Genomic DNA, 19,663 nt, shown 5'->3' with positions numbered 1-19,663 from the left:
GCCCGATCGTGGTTAGGCCACTGTGAGGGCACCCCCCCGGGGTCCGATCGGCCCGCGCCCCCCCCCCCCCCCCCCAGGACCCCGGGGGCCCACTCGCGCCGCCAATCCAGCCGGCACCAGAGGTGCTCCAATTCCCGCCAGCGGGAGAGGCCTGTCAGCGGCGGGACTTCGGCCCATCGAGGGCCGGAGAATCGCTGCGGGGGGCACGCCGATCGGCGGGGCGTGATTTCCACTCCCGCTGATTCCCGGGTGACGGAGAATTCCGACCATGGTGGGGGCGGGATTTACGCCGGCCCCGGGCGATTCCCCGACCCTTTAGGGGTCGGAGAATTCCGCCCCTGGTTCTCCTCTTGAAGATTCAACCTGTGAAACTCCAAGCTCTCCTCTCCCTGTTTTAAATTGTGAAACCCCCGACTCTCTTCTCGCTGTTTCACCCAGACAAAGACTAACAGAGAGAGATGCAATTAAATTTCTTTCAATTGTTTAGTAAAGAGTTTCCCAAACTTCTTTTATCTCATAAACACAAGCACATCTTACAATGAAATGCCAATTCATCCCTATATTAAAACATAGAGTTTTCCCAGATTTGACTCAAACCTGGCATGTAGCTCTCCAGCTGTACAGCCAAGTTTCTAACCCAGATCTTGAGCCTCTCTGAAAACAAATTAATGGGGCATAGTTTATGCCATCACGATGTGGCCTGATAGTGCCGACAAGGACGGCTCTACAGAAATCGGGGAGACTTTTTAAAGAGCTCCCGTTCAGCACAAAGAGAAAGTCCTCCCGTTCCCCACCTCCGTCCCACCCATGGGCACTCCCCTCCTCTCGACATGCATCGGGGTTTTACCCCCCCCTCCACCATGAGCATAGGAGGTTCCACACAATCCATTAGAATCGGTGCTCTCCCCAGTCCCAAAGCTTCAGCAGTAGGGGCTCCTGCCTCACAACAAACATAATGTGAACTCCTGTCCCAATGGTGCTCCCCAGAGAATCTGCCCTGGCACAGGTTGGCAGTGCCAACCTCGTGGTGTCAACCTGTGCAGGCGGTAGTGTCAGGGTGCAGTGCCCTGGCATGTCATTCTCCCCCCGGGGGCTATACTTACCTTTGCACCCCTGGCGGGAATCCCCTCAACTGATTCACATTTTTAAATAGCAGTTGTAAACCTTGCCAACTTCATACGAATATTTTAATGAGGTTCCTACTCTTTATGGACGTGAATTCCATTATATCATCAGCAAAGGGCATGGAAAATTGGAAAACGCGATCTAGCCATCAAGAGCTTTTCCTATACGAGATTTTCCACCCTGTCGCCATTCTCGCTGCCGGCTAATGTGGGCTGAAAATCGCCCCCAGATTTGCATTGATATTGTGCTTTTCATGACAAACAGACAACTCAATGCACTTTAGAGCCAATTGAATACTTTTGAAGGGTAGTAACTGTTATAATACAGGAAATGTGACAACTGATTTTGCACACAACAGACTCCCACAAACAGTAATATGGTAATGACCAAATAATCCATTTTTATGATCTCGATTGAGGGATAAATATTAGCCAAGAGACGAGAGTTAGCTGCCCTGCTTTCCTTCGAAATAGTGCCATTTGATTATTTACATCCACCAGAACAGCAGGTGGAGTCTCAGTTTAACATCTCATCCAAAAGGTAGAACCGCTGAAAGTGCAGCACAATATCAGCACTGCACTGCAATATCAGCCTTGATTTTGGGGTTCAGTTCCGAGATTGGGGCTTGAATCCACAATCTTGTGACTCAGAAGTGAAAGTGCTACCAACTGAGCCATCGCTGACACATGATAACACACTTTGATACCATACTTGCCTTCAGCAGATACGTCACACAGGAGCTAATGAAAATCAAACAGCCTTACAGAGTGCAATACTTTTTAAAGTCATGCTCTTAGTTATTTTCTAACTATTGCATTTTTTATTTCTTGTATTGAGTGAGCAAAGAAACAAGAATAGGTCCCAAATAGTATTAGCCACACATCCAGATATGACCCAACTTTGTCAGCTATAGTCTTAACTGCAGATTTCCAAAATGCTCTTGTAAGAATGAAGAATCCTAACAAGATCAGTAACACAATGAGAGCAAGGCTTGAGGGACACAGTATTAAGTTCTTACAGACATGCCTGATTTCAGCAGACATGCTCATCTGATGCCAGCAGAATTAAAGCCAACTGGATCTCTGGCACAAGGTTAGGACCTGCAAAACCACTGATGAAGAAAAAAGAGATTTTGAAAGGGTATTGAAGCTGCTTGCATTATAAGGAGTCCACAGCCATCCAGGGTTAAGAGAACAGAAACTCAAGATTCTCCTCAGATCAGCCATCTACCTCCAGGGATTTTTGGGGCCTTTGGCATAGGGCACTTTACAGCACAGAATGCCTGCATCTGCAGGATCCAGATCCTGAAACGGTAAACAATACGGGGAGACAGGGCAGGCTGAATATTGGTCAGATTCAACTAGGTTGGTGCATCATGCCCAACAGTTTTATAGTTCATTGAAATATCAAAAGAATTGCAAACACCAAATGCTTAATCTTACTTGAGAGGGAAATACAAGTTATAACGCTGCAAACAAATTGAGATCCCAGAGATTCAGCACTCTGAGTACTCGTTTCTGGAGACCAACTCTTAACTTGACGAAAAGAGTCCTTGAAAATGTGGGAGTGTTGCAGCCATGAAGAGACCAGCAATTTCACCTACATTTAAAGTACGTCCTTAACCTCAATTCCTAAATGGAAACTAACTTATCACTTCTTCTTTGGAATCATATTTTGGCAACAAAACGTAAGGGACTAGTTACAGCTTTGGAACTTATAACATTTTTACACAGTAAATTAAGTAAAATTACCAATTTGTGCCATAATTGTTCCAGAGTCATCAGCTGATCTTGGATGCTGCCTTCTAATTTTCCGTTGTTTCTTAATTTCACTTCCTGAAAAAAGAAGATAAACCCATTTAACCCTTTGAACTATGCTGACTTAAAATCCAAAAATAAAAGCTTTAATATTTTTAATAAATTAAAATGTATTTCACAGGACAATTCTCTGTAAAACGGAACATACCATTTCATCCTGGAACAAGACTTTAGGCTTTAGTCAGAGTACTGTCCAATTTTTTTTCCTCTCACTTTTGTCTTACTTCCTTCACCAGGCAATAACGGCCTCCAGGTGATCAGGAGGCAATGGACAACACATTGGCCTCTCTCCCCACCTGAACTCCCGGATCCTCCGACGCTCCAAATAATGCTACCCATGGGCTCGGAACCACCTTCACCCCAAGAATCTTTAACGTAGTGTCTGCAAAAACTTTCCCAAACTCCTTCAGCCTCAGACATGCCCAGAACATATGGACATGGTTCACCAGCCCCCTGCACACGGCCCACACCTATTTTCCACCCCTGATAAGAACCGGCTTATCCTGGACACCGTCATGTGTGCCATATACACCATCTGGAGCTGGATCAGTTTCGCACATAATGTGGATGAATTCGCCCTCCGGAAAGCCTCACCCCATACCCCTGCCCCAAAAACACCCCAGCTCCTCCTCTCACTTGTGTCTTACTTCCTTCACCGAAGCTCACTCCTTCTCTATCAACTCCCCAGATATGTCTGACACCCTATCTCCTCCATGAACAGAATCATATCCTATAGTGCCTCGGTGCCAGCCTCGGGAATGAGGCCAACACCTTTCTCATGAAGTGTTTAACCTGCAGGTATCGGAACCCATTCCCCTTTCATAATTGATGTGGTGTCTCCTATTCCTCTAACTCCACAACCCTCCCTGCAATAAACAGGTCCCTGAAATACTCTATCCCCACCTGCACCCTGTCCCTCAACTTAGAATCTAACCCAGCCGGGATAAACCTGAGGTTGCCGCAACTCGGTGCCCACGTGGACACGCCACCCATTTTGAAATGGTTCCAGACCCTCCCCGCTAACACCACCATAGGGCTCGTGGAGTACCTAGTAGGCGAGAACGGAAGAGGGTCCAGCAATAATGCCCTCAAACTGGTCCCCCTATACGAGACTGCTCATCCACGCCCACTCCCTAATCTTTGCGATATTTTCTGCCCATTAATAATCCTGCTGATTTGCAATGCCAGCCTCCCTCTCTAAGAACATCCTCCTAGTCCGAGGAACCTTGTCTGCCCATTATATTGACCCTCCTAAAAAAGGACTTGGGCCCAAAAATTGGAAGGCTCCGGGAACCGAATAAAAATTTGGACGCACCATCATCTTTACCGCCTGGACCCTCCCAGCTAATAACAGCAAAACATCCCACCGCTTAAAGTCCTCCTTCATTCCATCAACCAAATTCACCAAGTTCAGCTTGTGCAGCTGCACCCAGTTCAGTGCAGCTTGTATCCCCAGATACAGAAAGCTCGCCCCTACCAACCAAAAATGGCAGCCTACCCAGACTCCTCCTCTACCCCTGTACGCTGATCAGAAGCACCTCGCTCTTCTCCACATTGAGATTATACCCCGAGAACAGACTAAACTTCCCCAAGATCCCCACAACACTATCGAAACTCTCCACCGGGTTTGAAATATACAACAGGAGATCATCCATGTACAGAGACTCTGTACACCACCACCATGCCTCACAATACCTCTCCACTCCCTGCGGCCCTGAGTGCCAGAGCTAACGGCTCAAATGCTTGGGCAAAAAGCAACGGGGAGAGCGGACTCCCCTGCCCTGTACCTCGCTGTAATCCAAAGTATCCTGAAAGGACGTTATTCATCCAGCCACTTGCCTTAAGGGGATAATACAGCAGCCTCATCCAATCTACAAATCCCTGCTATAACCCAAACTGTTCCAACACCTTAAACAAATACGTCTATTCAACCCAGTCAAACACTTTCTCTGCCTCCCTCGACACGACCACCTATACGTCCTGGCCCCTTGGAAGCATCATGATCATCTTCAATAACCTCCGTACATCAGCCGACAACTGCCGTCCCTTCACAATGATATGTCTGATACTCTCCTATCACCCCGGCACACAATCCTCTATACACATCGCCAGCACCTTTGCCAATATTTTTGCATCCACGTTCAACAACGAAATCGGGCTGCACAACCCACACTGCTCCAGGTCCTAATCCTTTTTTAAAAATAAGCAAAATAGAGACCTGAGAGAGCGTGGGGATGTGGGGTGAGTTCCTCCCTTCTCCAACGACTCATTGTACATCTCGACTAATAGGGGCCCAATTCAGAACCAAACTTTTTACAAAACTCTGCCGGGAACCCGTCTGGACTTGGGCCTTCCCCGACTGCATAGATCCCACAAACTCCATTACCTCCCTCAGCCCCATCAGAGCCCCCAACACCTGCCCCTTCCCCTCCTCCACTTTTGGGAACTGCAGCCCGTCCAATAACCTCCTCACACCTTCATCCCCCACCGGAGGCTCCAAGCTGCACAGCTTCCGATACAAATCTTCAAATACCCATTCACCACCCCCCCCCCCCCTCGATTCCATAACCACTGCACCCTCACTCTCCCTCATCCGTTCAATCTCCCTCACCGCCACCTGCCTCCACAACTGATGCTCCAACATCCTGCTGACTCTTTCCCCATACTCGTACATCACCCCCCCCGGCCCTGGACAATTGCCCCACTGCCTTCCCAGTAGATATAAGCCCAAACTCAATTTGAAGACTCTGCCTCTCCTTTAACAGTGCCTTCTCCAGTGCCGCCAAGTACTTCCGGTACACCACCTGAATGGCCTCCACCAACCTCTGCCTCTCTAACCTCTCCACCCAGTCCTTGTGTGCCCGAATTGAAATAAACGTCCTTCTAATCACCAACAACTTCAGCGCTGCCCACAACATGGAGGCAGAAAACTCAACCGTCTTGTTATGCTCCACATAATTCCAGAAAGCCACCCATACCTTTTCACAGATCTCCTTATCTGTCAACAACACCACATCTAATCTCCACTGAGGACGCTGGGAGCTCCCCTTTCCACCCGCAACTTCACCCAATGTGGTGTGTGAGCCCCCCCATTTTCACCAGCAAGCCCACCCAATGTGGTGCATGAACGGACACCACAAACGGCGAATATTCCAACCCAACTAGCTCGCAATCAACACCTTGTCCAGTACAAGAAAACATTCCAGGAGACACAAGTTGCACATGAAAAAATAACGAAAATTCCTTTACCCTCGACCTCTCAAAACTCCATGGGTCCACCCCACCCAGCCCCTCCATAAATGCCTGAAACTCCTTCGTCATTGCCAACACCTTCAAAGATCTGGGACACGACTGCTCAAGCCGAGGATCCAACATTGTGTTAAAGTCCCAACCTATAATCAGCTGGTGCATGTCCAAGTTTGGAAACTTTGCCAAAACCTGCTTTTTAGGGCATATATGTTCACCAGCATTACCAGCGCACTCTCCAGCTTTCCGCTTACCATCACAAACCTGCCCCCAGGGTCCACCACTATGTACCCACCATAAAGGCCACCCTCTTATTCACCAACTCCGCTACCCCATTGTCTTTATATCAATCCCGAGTGGAAAACATGCCCCACCAAGCCCTTTCTAAGCCTTGTCTGATCCGTTACCTTCAAATGAGTCTCTTGTAGAAACACAGCGTCCGCTTTCAAACCTCTCAAATGCACAAAGACGCATGACCTCTTAATCTGCCAATTTAATCCCTGAAAATTCCAAGAGATCAGCAAGTTGGGGGACACCCAGCCTCCCCCTCTCTCTGATCAGACATTTCCCCCCATAAATGGGCTCCTCCAAGCCGGCTCGCGCTCAGCCACAGGGCTCCTCAAGATGGCACCGCCATCCCTCCTTAACCAACTTCGCCACACCAGCTCCACCGATGTCAGCAAACCTCCCCTCCCCCCACCCCCAAACCCCCTGCCCTCCGAACCCTCCCCCACCCACAAACAACAAAACGCATGTCCACCCAACCAGCCCACCCCCCTCCACACAGCTACCCCCACTTCACTCCCATTAACTAGCCTGTTAATATAATGGCCCCCACCTGAGGTGACCACTGTCATGATATGCAGGCATGCAGATAATGATATACAGACAGGCACAGACAGGCAGCTAATGAACACAGAGAACAGGACATGACCAATGAGTAGGACACTAACGGGTGGTATCTCACTATAAAAGGCACAAGGCACTCACACTCCACCTCTTTCCATGATGAACATCTACAGAGTGAGTCAGGGTGTATTTTAAGTATCACACCTCCAGCACGTGGCTAAGAGCTAGTCTGGTTCAGTCAGACAGAGTAACCACACTTAGGTAGCAGAGAGTCGAACTCATAGAGAACTGTGCTAGCTGTGCGACTGGTTCAATAAATCATATTGGATTAACTTCAAGGTCTGGAGTATCATTTGGTTAAAGCTGCATCCAGTTGCAGCCTGTGTTATCCCAGAGTACATAACACATCATGCGACCAGGAGACTGCTTAATCTAGATGGTTTACCTCAGTTCGTTCCGTGACGACCAGCGAATGTATCCCGGCACCATGGAGAAGATTTAGGTTCCTCACCAGTTCAGGACCTCCGGCAAGCTCAGTGCCAACTGGTGGACATTCAAACAAAAGTTTCTGCTGTACGTCGAAGCTTCAGACCTCGTGGGTGCGTCTGATGCAAGGATGATCGCGCTTCTCCTCTCAACAGAGGGTGATCAAGCCATCAAACTCTTCAACTCTTTTCACTTCACCGAAGACCAGGCCAAGACAAAGTTTCAGACCATCCTGAACAAGTTTGACGGTCACTGTGAAGTGGGCACCAATGAAATCTTCGAGCGCTACATATTCAAACAGCATCTATAAGATAAAGATGAATCTTTCAACTCCTTCTTAACTAACCTCCGCCTGCTAGCGCTGTCCTGCAACTTTGGTGATATTGCTGACTCCATGATCAGAGACCAAATCATTTTTGGAGTTCACTCTGATCCTCTGAGAGCAGCTACTGAAAATCAAGCATATGACCCTGCCAGTCACGATTGAAACGTGCACAGTGCATGAGCAAGCGAAAAATCGCTATGCCTGGTACAAGTCGGCTGAAAATGAGAAACCTGCCTCCCACGAGGCAGCCAGTGTGTAAGCCATCTCCCGGATGCAGCACCTCAGCATTAATAAAAGCGGCCATTTTGCGCGCTTTTCCCGGGGCCCCACGCATGCGTGATGCGAACGGGATACCAAAGCGGCTGTCACCCGCACTGCGTATGTGCGACGACGTGCGGAGCGTCAGGCTGCCGACGTTATGACATGCTTGAACTGCAGCAATACCCACTTAAAGAAACACTGCCCTGCAAGAGGCAGACGATGTTTAAACTGCGGGAAGCCTGGACACTACGCAGCCTTGTGCAGGTCTGCACCACCAGTCAGCGCTCCCAGTTCTGAAGACGGCACGTTCAGAGTGTGCAACAACGATTACAGGATTCTGATCCTGGCAGCACAACGGATCCAGAGGAAGAATGCCTGGACTCCGCCTACTGTGTGGGCATCATTAACAAATGTGAATTTGCCACATCCAACTCATCACAAATTCAATCCATCCTCGCTGTGGATTCTGCGGACAAATGACGTGCGGTGATGCAGGTCAACCACTGCTCCATCCAGTTTAAGCTGGACACAGGTGCTTCTGCCAACTTCCTCTCACAGGCAGATTTCAAACGCATCAAGAAGCCCCCCAAGGTCCTTCCAGCAGCCTGCAGGCTCCTGGACTACAACAGAAATGCCATCACGGCACTGGGATCCTGCCATCTACTCGTCTCCAACCGGAGTACCCATGCACGGTTACGTTTTGAAATTGTCAAGCCAGACAGGGCATCCCTACTTGGCGTGCATGCCTGCAAGCAGCTGAACCTCGTGCAACATCCTCCAATGTGGGTCTTCAGGCCGGCAGTGAAGGCATCCTCGCTCAGTAACCGGATGTGTTCGATGAGATGGGCATGCTGCCATATCGACACAAAATATGATACAAGCCAGTGGTCCACGCACCACGCCGGGTCCTAGCTCTGCTGAGGGAGCGCCTGAAGGCACAGCTCAAGGATCGTAAGCAACAGGGCATCATTTCCAAAGTAAGTGAACCGACTGACTGGGTCAGCTCGATGATATGTGTTAGAAAGCCTACGGGAGACCTGCGCGTCTGCATTGATCCCAAGGATCTCAATAAGAATATAATGCGTGAACATTACCTCATCCCGAAGCGGGGGAAACTCACCAGTGAGATGGCACACGCACGTTTTTTCACCAAGTTAGATGCGTCACATGGATTTTGGAAAACCCAGCTGGATGAATCCAGCAGAAGGCTCTGCACCTTCAACACACCGTTTGGCAGATACTGCTGTAATCGCATGCCGTTTAGCATTGTCTCGGCATTGGAAATCTTCCATTGCATCACGGAGCAGATGATGGAGGGCATTGAAGGGGTTTGTGTGTACGTGGACGACATCATGATGTGGTCCATGACCCCTGAGGAGCATGTTTCTCGTCTCCAGCAGGTATTCCACTGTGTCCATGCCAATGGCCTGAAGCTGAACAGGTCCAAATGTTGCTTTGGCATGTCGACACTCAAGTTCCTAGGTGACCAGATCTCTCAGCAGGGTGTGCGCGCGGACACAGACAAGGTCATCGAAGCCACGAAGGTCCCTGAAGACAAGAAGGCGGTGTTGCGCTTCCTGGGCATGGTCAATCTTCTGGTCAAGTTCATCCCAAACATGGCCTCACACACCACGGCCCTATGAAACCTGGTGAAAAAGTCCACTGCCTTTGAGTGGAAGGCAGCACATCAGGCAGAGTGGTTTTAGCTGAAAGCCAAGCTCACCACTGCACCCGTTTGGCATTTTTCGACCCAGACAGGGAGACAAATATCTGAACAGATAGAAGCCAGGATGGCATTGGTGCGGTGCTGCTTCATCCTGGGCACTGGTAGCCTATGCATAGTGGGCCATGACGCCCACCGAAACAAGGTATGCGCAAATAGAGAAGAAATGCCTGGGTCTTCTCACTGGCATTCTTAAGTTTCATGACTATGTCTACGGCCTGTCGACATTCACTGTCGAGACGGATCAGAGGCCTCTGGTCCACATTATCCACAAGGATCTGAACGACATGACACCTCAGTTGCAGCGCATCCTCCTCAAACTCAGAAGGTACGACTTTGACTTAGTGTACATGCCTGTCAAGGAGCTCATCATCGCTGATGCATTATCCCGCTCCATCACATTGCCTAGTGAACCACTGGAAATCATCCGGCAGATTGAATCACAGGTGCAGCTGTGTCCCAGCACCTCCCGGCGTCTGATGAGAAGGTGGTTCGTATGCGCGAGGAGACAGCCAAAGACCCCCTCTTGCAGCGTGCCATGCATCACCTCGCCAATGGCTGGCAGAAAGGACAGTGCCCTCAATTTTATAGTGTAAAGGACAACCTGACCGTGATTGATGGTATCCTCCTCAAGCTGGACCGGATTGTCAATCCACTCAGTCTCCAGAGCTTGGTGCTCCACCAAATCCATGGGCGTCGGGAAGTGCAGACGCAGAGCCAGGCAGGCTGTCTACTGGCCTTGTATTAGCCAGGACATCTCGAACGTGGTCCTCAACTGTGCGACCTGTCAACGCTTCCAGCCAGCGTAGAGCAAGGAGACGCTCCAGCAGCATGAAATCGAGACCTCCCCGTGGTCCAAGGTTGGCATCGACCTCTTTCATGAGAACGGTCGTGACTACGTGTTGATTATTGACTATTTCTCCAATTACCCTGAAGTCGTGAAGCTCTCAGACCTCACATCTCGGACCGTCATCAAGGCCTGTAAGGAGACGTTCTCCAGACATGTTATCCCACTCACTGTCATGAGTGACAATGGCCCGTGCTTCAACAGCCACGAGTAGTCTATGTTTGCCAAGTCATACCATTTCAAACATGTCACTTCCAGCCCACACTATCCGCAGTCCAATGGGAAGGTTGAAAAAGGGGTGCACATTGTGAAACAGCTCATCTGCAAGGCCACGGATTCTGCTTCTGATATCTACCCCATGCTGCTTGCGTACAGGGCGACCCCACTGTCCACTGGCATGTCGCCGGCTCAACTCCTGATGAACATAGACCTGCGGACGACACTTCCAGCCAAACACTTGCCCGACCTGGATCACCTCCCGGTGCTGCAGAAGGTGCAGCAGCTCCGAAACCAGCAAAAGCAGGGCTATGATGCTCATGCCACCGATTTGCCCGTGTTACCCCCGCTCGTATGTTGTACGTATGGCTGAAGGTTCTGTTGTGCAACGAAACAGACGGGCACTGCGCAATGTTGCCTGCCCGCAACCGCTTTCTTCTCCGTTTCCGTCCGTTGTTTTGCCACCTCCTGATACCTTGAACTACAAGGCCACCAGTCAGGCTTCCATCCCGCCTGTCAAGGTGCCGTCGTCCCCGCCACCACCTCTCCGGCGGTTGACAAGGGTCAGACGCAAGCCCCAGAGACTGGACTTATGAACATTGTTTTGTTTGCCAAGTTCTGTTTTCTCACATTAGACATCTGTCTTCACATGTAAATACGTTCATATATGCCACCGTTTGTAAATATGTTAATATATGCCACCACATGTAAGTACGTTCCTATATGCCAACAAAACATAAAAAAGGGGAGATGTCAGGATATGCAGACATGCAGATAATCATATAGAGACAGGGACAGACAGGCAGCTAATGAACACAGAGAACAGGACATGACCATTATCAGGCAGGACACTCAGGGGTGGTATCTCACTATAAAAGGCACGAGGCACTCACACTCCACCTCTTTCCACTGATGAACATCTACAGAGTAAGTCAGGGTGTATTTACAGTATCACACTTCCAGCACGTGGCTAAGAGCTAGTCTGGTTCAGTCAGAGTAACCACACTTAGGTTAGCAGAGTCGAACTCATAGAGAACTGTGCTAACTGTGCTACTTTTTCAATAAATCAGGTTGAACTAACTTCAAGGTCTGGAGTATCTTTTGGTTAAAGCAGCATCCAGTTGCAGCCTGTTTTATCCAATAGTACATAACACATCAGTACATCTCCTCTAAATGTGGCCCCTCGCATCTATGTCCACCAGTAATTGACTCACCTGGGAAAAATTTTCTGGACTATCCGCTCTGTGCATGCCCCTCATAATCTTGTAGACCTCTATCAGGCCAGCCATCAACCTCTGTTGTTCCAGTGAGAACAAACCAAGTTGATCCAACCTCTCCTCAGAGTTAATGCCCTTCATACCAGGCAACATCCTGGTAAACATATTTTGTTCCTTCTCCAAAGCCTCCACGTCCATCTGGTAGTGTGGTGACCAGAATTGAATATTCCAAGTGCAGCCAGCATTTATTTCCCTTGAGAAGGTGATAGTGAGCTGTCTTCTTAACCATTGCAGTCAGACTTTGTAGCAGTTTGTTACAACTGAATGGCTTCCTAGGCTATTCAGAGAGTAATTCAAGGGGTAGACAAGAGTCAACCACATTGCTGTGGGTCTGGAGTTGCATGCAGACCCGACTGATGAATTATATTTAAATTCCATTAGCTGCCATGTTGGATTTGCACTCATGCCCCCACAGCGTTAGCCTGGGCCTCTGAATAACAGGCCCAATGACATTACCACTATGCCACTGCACCAACCATCCCTGCAGCGCCCCCCCCCCCCCCCCCCCCCACCCCATCACCCATCCCGGCCCCACAACCTCTCTTTGTGCATCATCACCTTGAGTATCAGCAAAACTCACTTACATACAGAGGGTCCACTAAAAACAGCAAAGAACCATCTTAACTTACAATGAACATAGAAACATAGAAAAGAGGAGCAGGAGTCGGCCATTCCGCCCTTTCAGCCTGCTCTGGGAAACAAATTGTATTTCTCCCAATTATCAAAGATTATGCAAGAAAGTTTGCATTGCACCACTAAAATCACAAACATTCCTCAAAGTACACAAGGTACTCAATGCGCGTATGACCTCAATGCGATGGCAAACATGATAGAGGACGACAATAAGCCATCCACAGCACAACAAAAAAAGCCTTGAAGCTTGCTCAAAAAGGATATTGCCTGATGTGCTCGTAATAGTTATGACATCTTAAACTATTCACAAAAATCTACTTTAAAGTTGTAAAATAGGATTTTAAAAGTTCGTCATGCAGTTAACTGCATAAGCTATTCAGTGCATCTCTGGTGTCAGTAGCAATCTTAATAATAATAATCGCTTATTGTCACAAGTAGGCTTCAATGAAGTTACTGTGAAAAGCCCCTCATCGCCACATTCCGGCGCCTCTTGTCACTGACACAGATTTTGTACCCTAAGTGAAGTTAAAGAAATGTTTTTCTTAATTGCCATTGATCAGTTAGTTTCATAGAAACCTGCTGAGTTCAAAGTTAAGGCAATTTGCTTTTCCAAGGAGGGCAGTGGCGAAAGTAGAATGAATCCGGAGAGCAATAGGGAGCCAACTGAAGCCAAAAATGTCTTTCAGTCGAGCTGTTATGTTGATGCATTCCAGCAAGGAAACATGGGCGGGATTCTCCGACCCTCCGCCGGGTCGGAGAATCCCCGGCGGGCGGTGCGAATCCCGCCCCGCCGTCGGCTGCCGTATTCTCCAGTGCCGTTTTTTGAGTGGGGGCGGGACTCACACCACGCCGGTTGGGGGCCATTGGCAGCGCGCCCCCACCCCCCCTCCCGCCGTTCTCAGGGCCCCGATGGGCCGAGCGGCCATCCGTTTTTGGCCAGTCCAGCCGCCGTTGGTTATGCATGGTCCCACACGGTGGGACCTGGCAGGTAAATCGGCGTGGGCGGTCCTTGGGGGGGCGCGGGGGATCCGATCCCAGAGGGCGGGCCCCCACGGTGGTACGGCCCGCGATCGGGACCCGCCGATCTGAGGGCAGGCCTGTTCCATGGGGGCACTTCTTCCTTCCACGCCGACCCCCATTGGGCTCCACCATCGGCGGTGTGGAGAAGAGAACCCCCTGCGCATGCGCCAAAATACAACGGCCGGTCTGCGCATGCGCGGAATCACGCCGGCAGTTCTACGCATGCGCGTGATCACGACGGCCATTCCGCACATACGCAAGCTCCCGCAGTCCCTTCGGCGTCAGCTGGAGTGGTGCCAACCCCTCCGGTGTACACCTAGCCCCTGAAACAGGTGAGAATTCCTCACCTTGTGGGCCTGTTGACGCCGGAGCCGTTGCCGCCGGTTTTCCCGTCAGCGTGGAAGGGAGAATCCCGGCCCATAAATGAAATGAAAATGAAAATCGCTTATTGTCACGAGTAGGCTTCAAATGAAGTTACTGTGAAAAGCCCCTAGTCGCCACATTCCAGCACCTGTTCGGGGAGGCTGTTACGGGAATCAAACCGTGCTGCTGGCCTGCTTGCAAAGCCAGCAATTTAGCGTTGTGCTAAACAGAAACTTAAATGTTTCTATCTGCAATCCCACATTTTCCCTCTGTAAATAAATCTAGAAATTTTACGACTTAAGAAATGTAACACATTATTTTATGCATGAATTTCATGTATGTTACCGACAGGAAGAGGTTTAATTTATACAGGCAGATAAAAGCAAACTACTGTGGATGCTGTAATCTGAAACAAAAACAGAAAATATTGAACAATCTCAGCAGGTCTACAAGCATCTGTGGACACAGAAGGGAGCTAACACTTCAAGTCTGGGTGACTGTGACATTACCTCCCTTCTCCACAGATGCTGTTAGCCCTGCTGAGATTGCCCAGTGTTCTCTGTTTTTGTCTAATTTAAACAAACCTGATTTCTCTCTTTGCCAATCATCCATAAACAGAAAGATGATTTGATCTTGATTTGTTCCCCTTTACAACCTGTGGTGTTTCCCAATCTCTCAGTTTTCGTATGATCCAATTATCAGTAATAACCCCACAACAAACCTGAGATAGGATTAACTCAAAGGGTTAGTTTATTTGCACATACTCAAATCCAGGAGAAGGGTAGAAACTTTGCCTCCTTTGCATTGATACAGTAAGAAGTCTTACAACACCAGGTTAAAGTCCAACAGGTTTGTTTCAAACACGAGCTTTCGGAGCACGGCTCCTTCTTCAGGTGAAGGAGCCGTGCTCCGAAAGCTCGTGTTTGAAACAAACCTGTTGGACTTTAACCTGGTGTTGTAAGACTTCTTACTGTGCTCACCCCAGTCCAACGCCGGCATCTCCACATCATTGATACAGTAAAGGAGGGATAGAGAAAAGATTGATTTACAGAGCAAATAATACAGAGAAAAGCATTATTGTTTCATGTGAGTTCAGCTTCAAAGTCCAAAGAGGTATTCTTTCACAGAAGTCGGCAAGTTGAAAACCAATGCTGAAAAATTCACTTTTCCAGTAGAATTGACTTCATGCAAGAGGATAGGCATGCAGAAGTGAATCAACCCTGTACGCAATGGTGCAGAAGTTCCAGAACAAATTGTGTAGGTAAGGCCAAGTATTCAGTCTGTGCTGCTGCCTGTAGATGTTAAGATGGAAGATTGAGCTTTGCAGTTCCACCAGATAAAGGTTCACATCAAATGACGCCCACCTCTCGACAGTGTCTTTTATAAAGGGTGTGTTTCTTCTGTCAAGGTTCGCAAGACGGTTAAACGTTCCGACCATTATGACTTGAATGGAAGGTTGTGGGTCCTTTGTCCTAACAGACAAATAGACTCCAGTTGGAAACTTGGCTAAAGAAAAGCAGATGGCCATTGTATAGTTCTCTTTGAATTTAATCTTTTCAGCCCACAGGGGTGGTTAGTGTATCTTCAGAGATAACGAGGTGTCAGTTTTTACTTGAATGGTAGCTCGTCTTATTGGGGGCTCACAGACAGCCATTTTAAAAGGTCTTTGTGCAGTTTTAAAATGATATAACCATGAGGATCTTTAGAAAAACATACTGTGTGAGGTCTTAAAAATAGTCCCTTGTCATGGATTTGAAACTGAAATAACATTATAAAGGCAGAAGAGCCAGGGAGATAACTTATCTTGTTTACATAAATAAAGTGAGTTGTCAAGGACAGCACTTGTGCTTGCTTCAAGATTAATGTCGGTGCATAATACTGAGCAAGACTACATAACTTCTAACCTTGCAAAACTTATAAATCCCAATTATTGAAAGATAATTAAAGAGAGAAAAGGAAAAGCATATACATCTAAGTCACCATTTTTTAATCTGATAGTGCAACTACATTTCCTAACATGAACACGTTATATACTGTTCTGGAGAAATATTTCAAAAAGGCCATTTACCCAGAAACACACATAAAAGGAAACTCTTGGACATGCTTACAATTACCAAAGGTATAAATCTAAATTAGGTCTTGCCTGGTGGCCTTGGAGTGCCATACATTTATGCATTCTTCCTGGAGATGGCAAATTAACATACCGCATTCAGCAACAATGTTAGAACCTCGTTTAATTTGGATTTAAAGGAGGCATTGATATTGTCTGCACCCATTCCCAGAGAACCGATGGGCTGTGCAAAGAGCAGTGATAGCTTGGACAACGGAAAATCTTGACTCAAAATCAAATGGCCCCTTAATTGGCATGATTGTTGCACATTTCATTGGGGACAATGCCAAGTTTCTTCCCCATATGCGTCTGACAGGCACCCCCTGAGGCAGGAATCTGTCGGGAGCATCCCAATGTGGCTGCTTTTTTTCCCACCTCCCGCTACCAACTTCATCTCCACAGAGCTGGGAAAATTCAGCCTATTGGTTGCAAAATTGGGCTCTGTCGCACATATAGGGCTGGATTCTCCCCTACCCGGCGTGACGGAGGGTGCCGGCGTAGGGGAGTGGCGCCAACCACTCAGGGGTCGCGCCTCCCCAAAGGTGGGGAATTCTCCCCACCTTTGGGGGCCAGCCCCGCGCCGGAGCAGTTTGCACCAGAAGACTGGCGCAAACACCCGGCGCAGTCGGAAGCGGGGCTGGCCGAAAGGCTTTCGGCGGTCGGCGCATGCGCCGGCAGTGACGTCAGCGGCAGCTGGCCGCTGACGTCACTGCCGGCGCATGCGCGATGCGGGGTTCTCCTCCGCGTCCGCCATGGCGGAGGCCGTGGCGGCGCGGAAGGAGAAAGAGTGCCCCCACGGCACTGCCCCGCGGAGTGAGCGGGGGGCCCCGATCGCGGGCCAGGCCTCCGTGGGGGCACCCCCCCGGGTCCGATCTCCCCCCCGCCCCCCCAGGACCCCGGGGGCCTGCTCGCGCCGCTGAGCCCGCCGTTCCAGAGGTGGTTTAAACCTCGGCGGCAGGAGAAGGCCTCCCAGCGGCGGGACTTCGGCCCATCCGGGCCGGAGATTTGAGGTAAGTTTTAAAAAAATGAAATCCCGCCGGCGCCAGCTGTTTTCACAGGCTGCCGGCGGGATTTGCACAACGCCGGTTTATTACCGGCGGGAGAATTCAAAAACCTGCGGGAGCGGAAATAACGCCGCTTCCCGCCTATTCTCCGACCCTGCGTGGGGTCGGAGAATTTCGCCCATAATTTCACAGTTATGAGTTGTTTTGTTGGCAGAATGGAATCAAAGCCATATGCACACATTTTTTTGTATTTATTCATGGAATGTGGGCATCGCCGGTTGCGGCAGCCTTCATTGCCTATCCCTAATTATGCTTCAGATGTTGGTGGTGAGTGAGCTGCCTTCTTGTGCTGCGCAAATCCATTTGGTGTCAGTACGCTGTTAAAGAGGGAGTTCCAGGATATTAACCTAGCAACCGTGAAGCAAGGGTGATCTATTTTCAAGTCAGGATGGTGTGTGGCTTGGAGGGGAATATTTAGGGGTTTGGTATTCCCAAGTATCTGCATCCCAATCTCCTTCTTAGTGGTCGTGGTCATGATTTGGAAGGTGCTGTCAAAGTAGCCTTAGTGAGTTCTTGCAGTGTATCTTGTAGATGGTACACACTGCTGCCACTGTATGTGAGTGGTGGAGCAAGTGAATGTTTGTGGATGGTGTCATGTGAGAGTACCTTTAAGAAATGGGAAATTATAAAATAGCTGCACTGGATGTACCTTTAAGAAATGAGTGTTTATCAGTGATGTCAGAGTGTGGGTGGAGCTGGGCTGTCTGTCTGCTTTTACTTTCACTTTGGGCTTGCAGCTACCTGGTGTGTTTAGTTTTGTTTTAGATTTGGAGAAGCTGCAGTCACAGCACAATGTGTATGAAGCTGCAGTCATAGCACACCGTGTGCTCCCCATAGCCACAATCAATTAAACGTTGTGGGTCAGGTGAAGTCCATGATACACCTTGGGGTTCTCTGAACCCTGGCCCATAACAAATTGGGGGCTCGAGGGGAATTAAACCTATCTATTGGATTAGCTTAGTGAACTTAAAGACAGTGAGGGGTGAGCATATTGTGTTCGCTTTTCAGGTGTGATGTTCCAGTTTAAGTAGGGAGTGTGTTGTGGACAATGGCTCTTTCAGAGGCTCTGAGGTTTTTGGGGATGGAGACAGTCACAGCAGTACCTTACAGACAGAGACTAAAAACAGGCTTTTAGATTTGGCAAAAACATTGCAGTTAACATTACCTGACAAAATTCGAAAAGGTGAGGTAATTATGGCGGTGGCCAACGGTTTACAATTGCTTGAGATACAGTCTGACTCATTGGAAATGGCAAAAATTCAGTTAAAAATTAAACAAATGGAACATGAGAAAAAATTAAAGCAACTTGAATACGAAAGGGATAGAGAGGAAAAAGAAAAAGAGAGAGAAGAAAGGAAAACAGAAAGAATAGCCCTTGCAGAACAAAAAGAAAGAAAAAGGGAGATACAGTTCAGGGAAAAAGATAGAGAGAGAGAAAGAGAGAGAGGAAAAAGAAAGAGAGATAGAAACAGAGAGAGAAGAAAAAGAAAGAGAGAGAGTTTGGACTTTGGAAAATGGCCATGAAACATGACAGTCAGTTAAAATTGGCAGATGTAAAGGGAAACGTACAGGTTAAGATAGTGTTGAGGATAAAGAGAAAGAGTGTCAAAGTCGAAGGCTTGATGGGGATCTATTTAAATATGTCCAAGCATTGCCAAGGTTTGATGAGAAGGAGATGAAAGCCTTTTTTATTTCATTTGAGAAGATAGCTAAACAAATGAAATGGCCACAGAAGATGTGGGTATTACTGATTCAAACAAAGTTGGTAGGTAGGGCTAGTGAAGTGTTTGCACCATTATCAGAGGAGGTATCTGAGTCGTATGAGGAGGTGAAAAAATCAATCTTAAGTGCCTGAAGCCTACAAAGGTTTAGAAATTTAAGGAAAGAACCTGGTCAAACATACATGGAGTTTGAAAGGATCAAACAGAGTAATTTGATAGGTGGAGAAGGGCTTTGAAAATAAAGAAAACATATGAAGCTCTCAGAGAAATTATACCTTTGGAGAAGTTTAAAAATTCAATTCCTGATGTAGTAAGGACCCATGTGGAAGAGCAGAGGGTTAAAACAGCAAGGTCAGCAGCAGAAATGGCAGTTGATTATGAATTCGTTCATAAATCAAAGCTTGGTATCCAACATCAGATTCAGCCTGTGAGGGATCGAAACTGGGGTAAAGAGAAATACTCAAGTGGTATAGGTAAAGGAGTTCTGATGGGAGATTATAAGGAGAGTGTACCTCAGATTAAAAAAGAAATCCAGGAGGGTGGAAAAGAAATGAAAAGTTTCAAATGTTTTCACTGTAAT

General features: G+C 48.2%; 1 protein-coding gene across 11 annotated transcripts in view; it reads right to left on the bottom strand.

Moving 5' to 3' along the window:
* Window positions 1–19,663, bottom strand: part of adgrb2 (adhesion G protein-coupled receptor B2) — a 1,298,770-nt gene that overhangs the window by 1,060,559 nt on the left and 218,548 nt on the right. For 10 of the 11 annotated variants that reach the window (XM_038801790.1, XM_038801818.1, XM_038801834.1 and 7 more), the window contains one exon: window positions 2,877–2,960. The exons of the other annotated variant lie outside the window; for it this stretch is intronic. In XM_038801790.1, coding sequence (XP_038657718.1) covers window positions 2,877–2,960 — 84 coding nt within the window. The remainder of the gene's footprint in view (window positions 1–2,876; window positions 2,961–19,663) is intronic. 11 annotated transcript variants of the gene reach the window in all.

The sequence above is a fragment of the Scyliorhinus canicula genome, chromosome 1, assembly GCF_902713615.1.
Source record: "Scyliorhinus canicula chromosome 1, sScyCan1.1, whole genome shotgun sequence".
Lineage (NCBI taxonomy): Eukaryota > Metazoa > Chordata > Chondrichthyes > Carcharhiniformes > Scyliorhinidae > Scyliorhinus > Scyliorhinus canicula.
The sequence above is the reverse complement of the archived record's forward strand: the minus strand, read 5'-3'. Positions and strand labels throughout refer to the sequence as shown.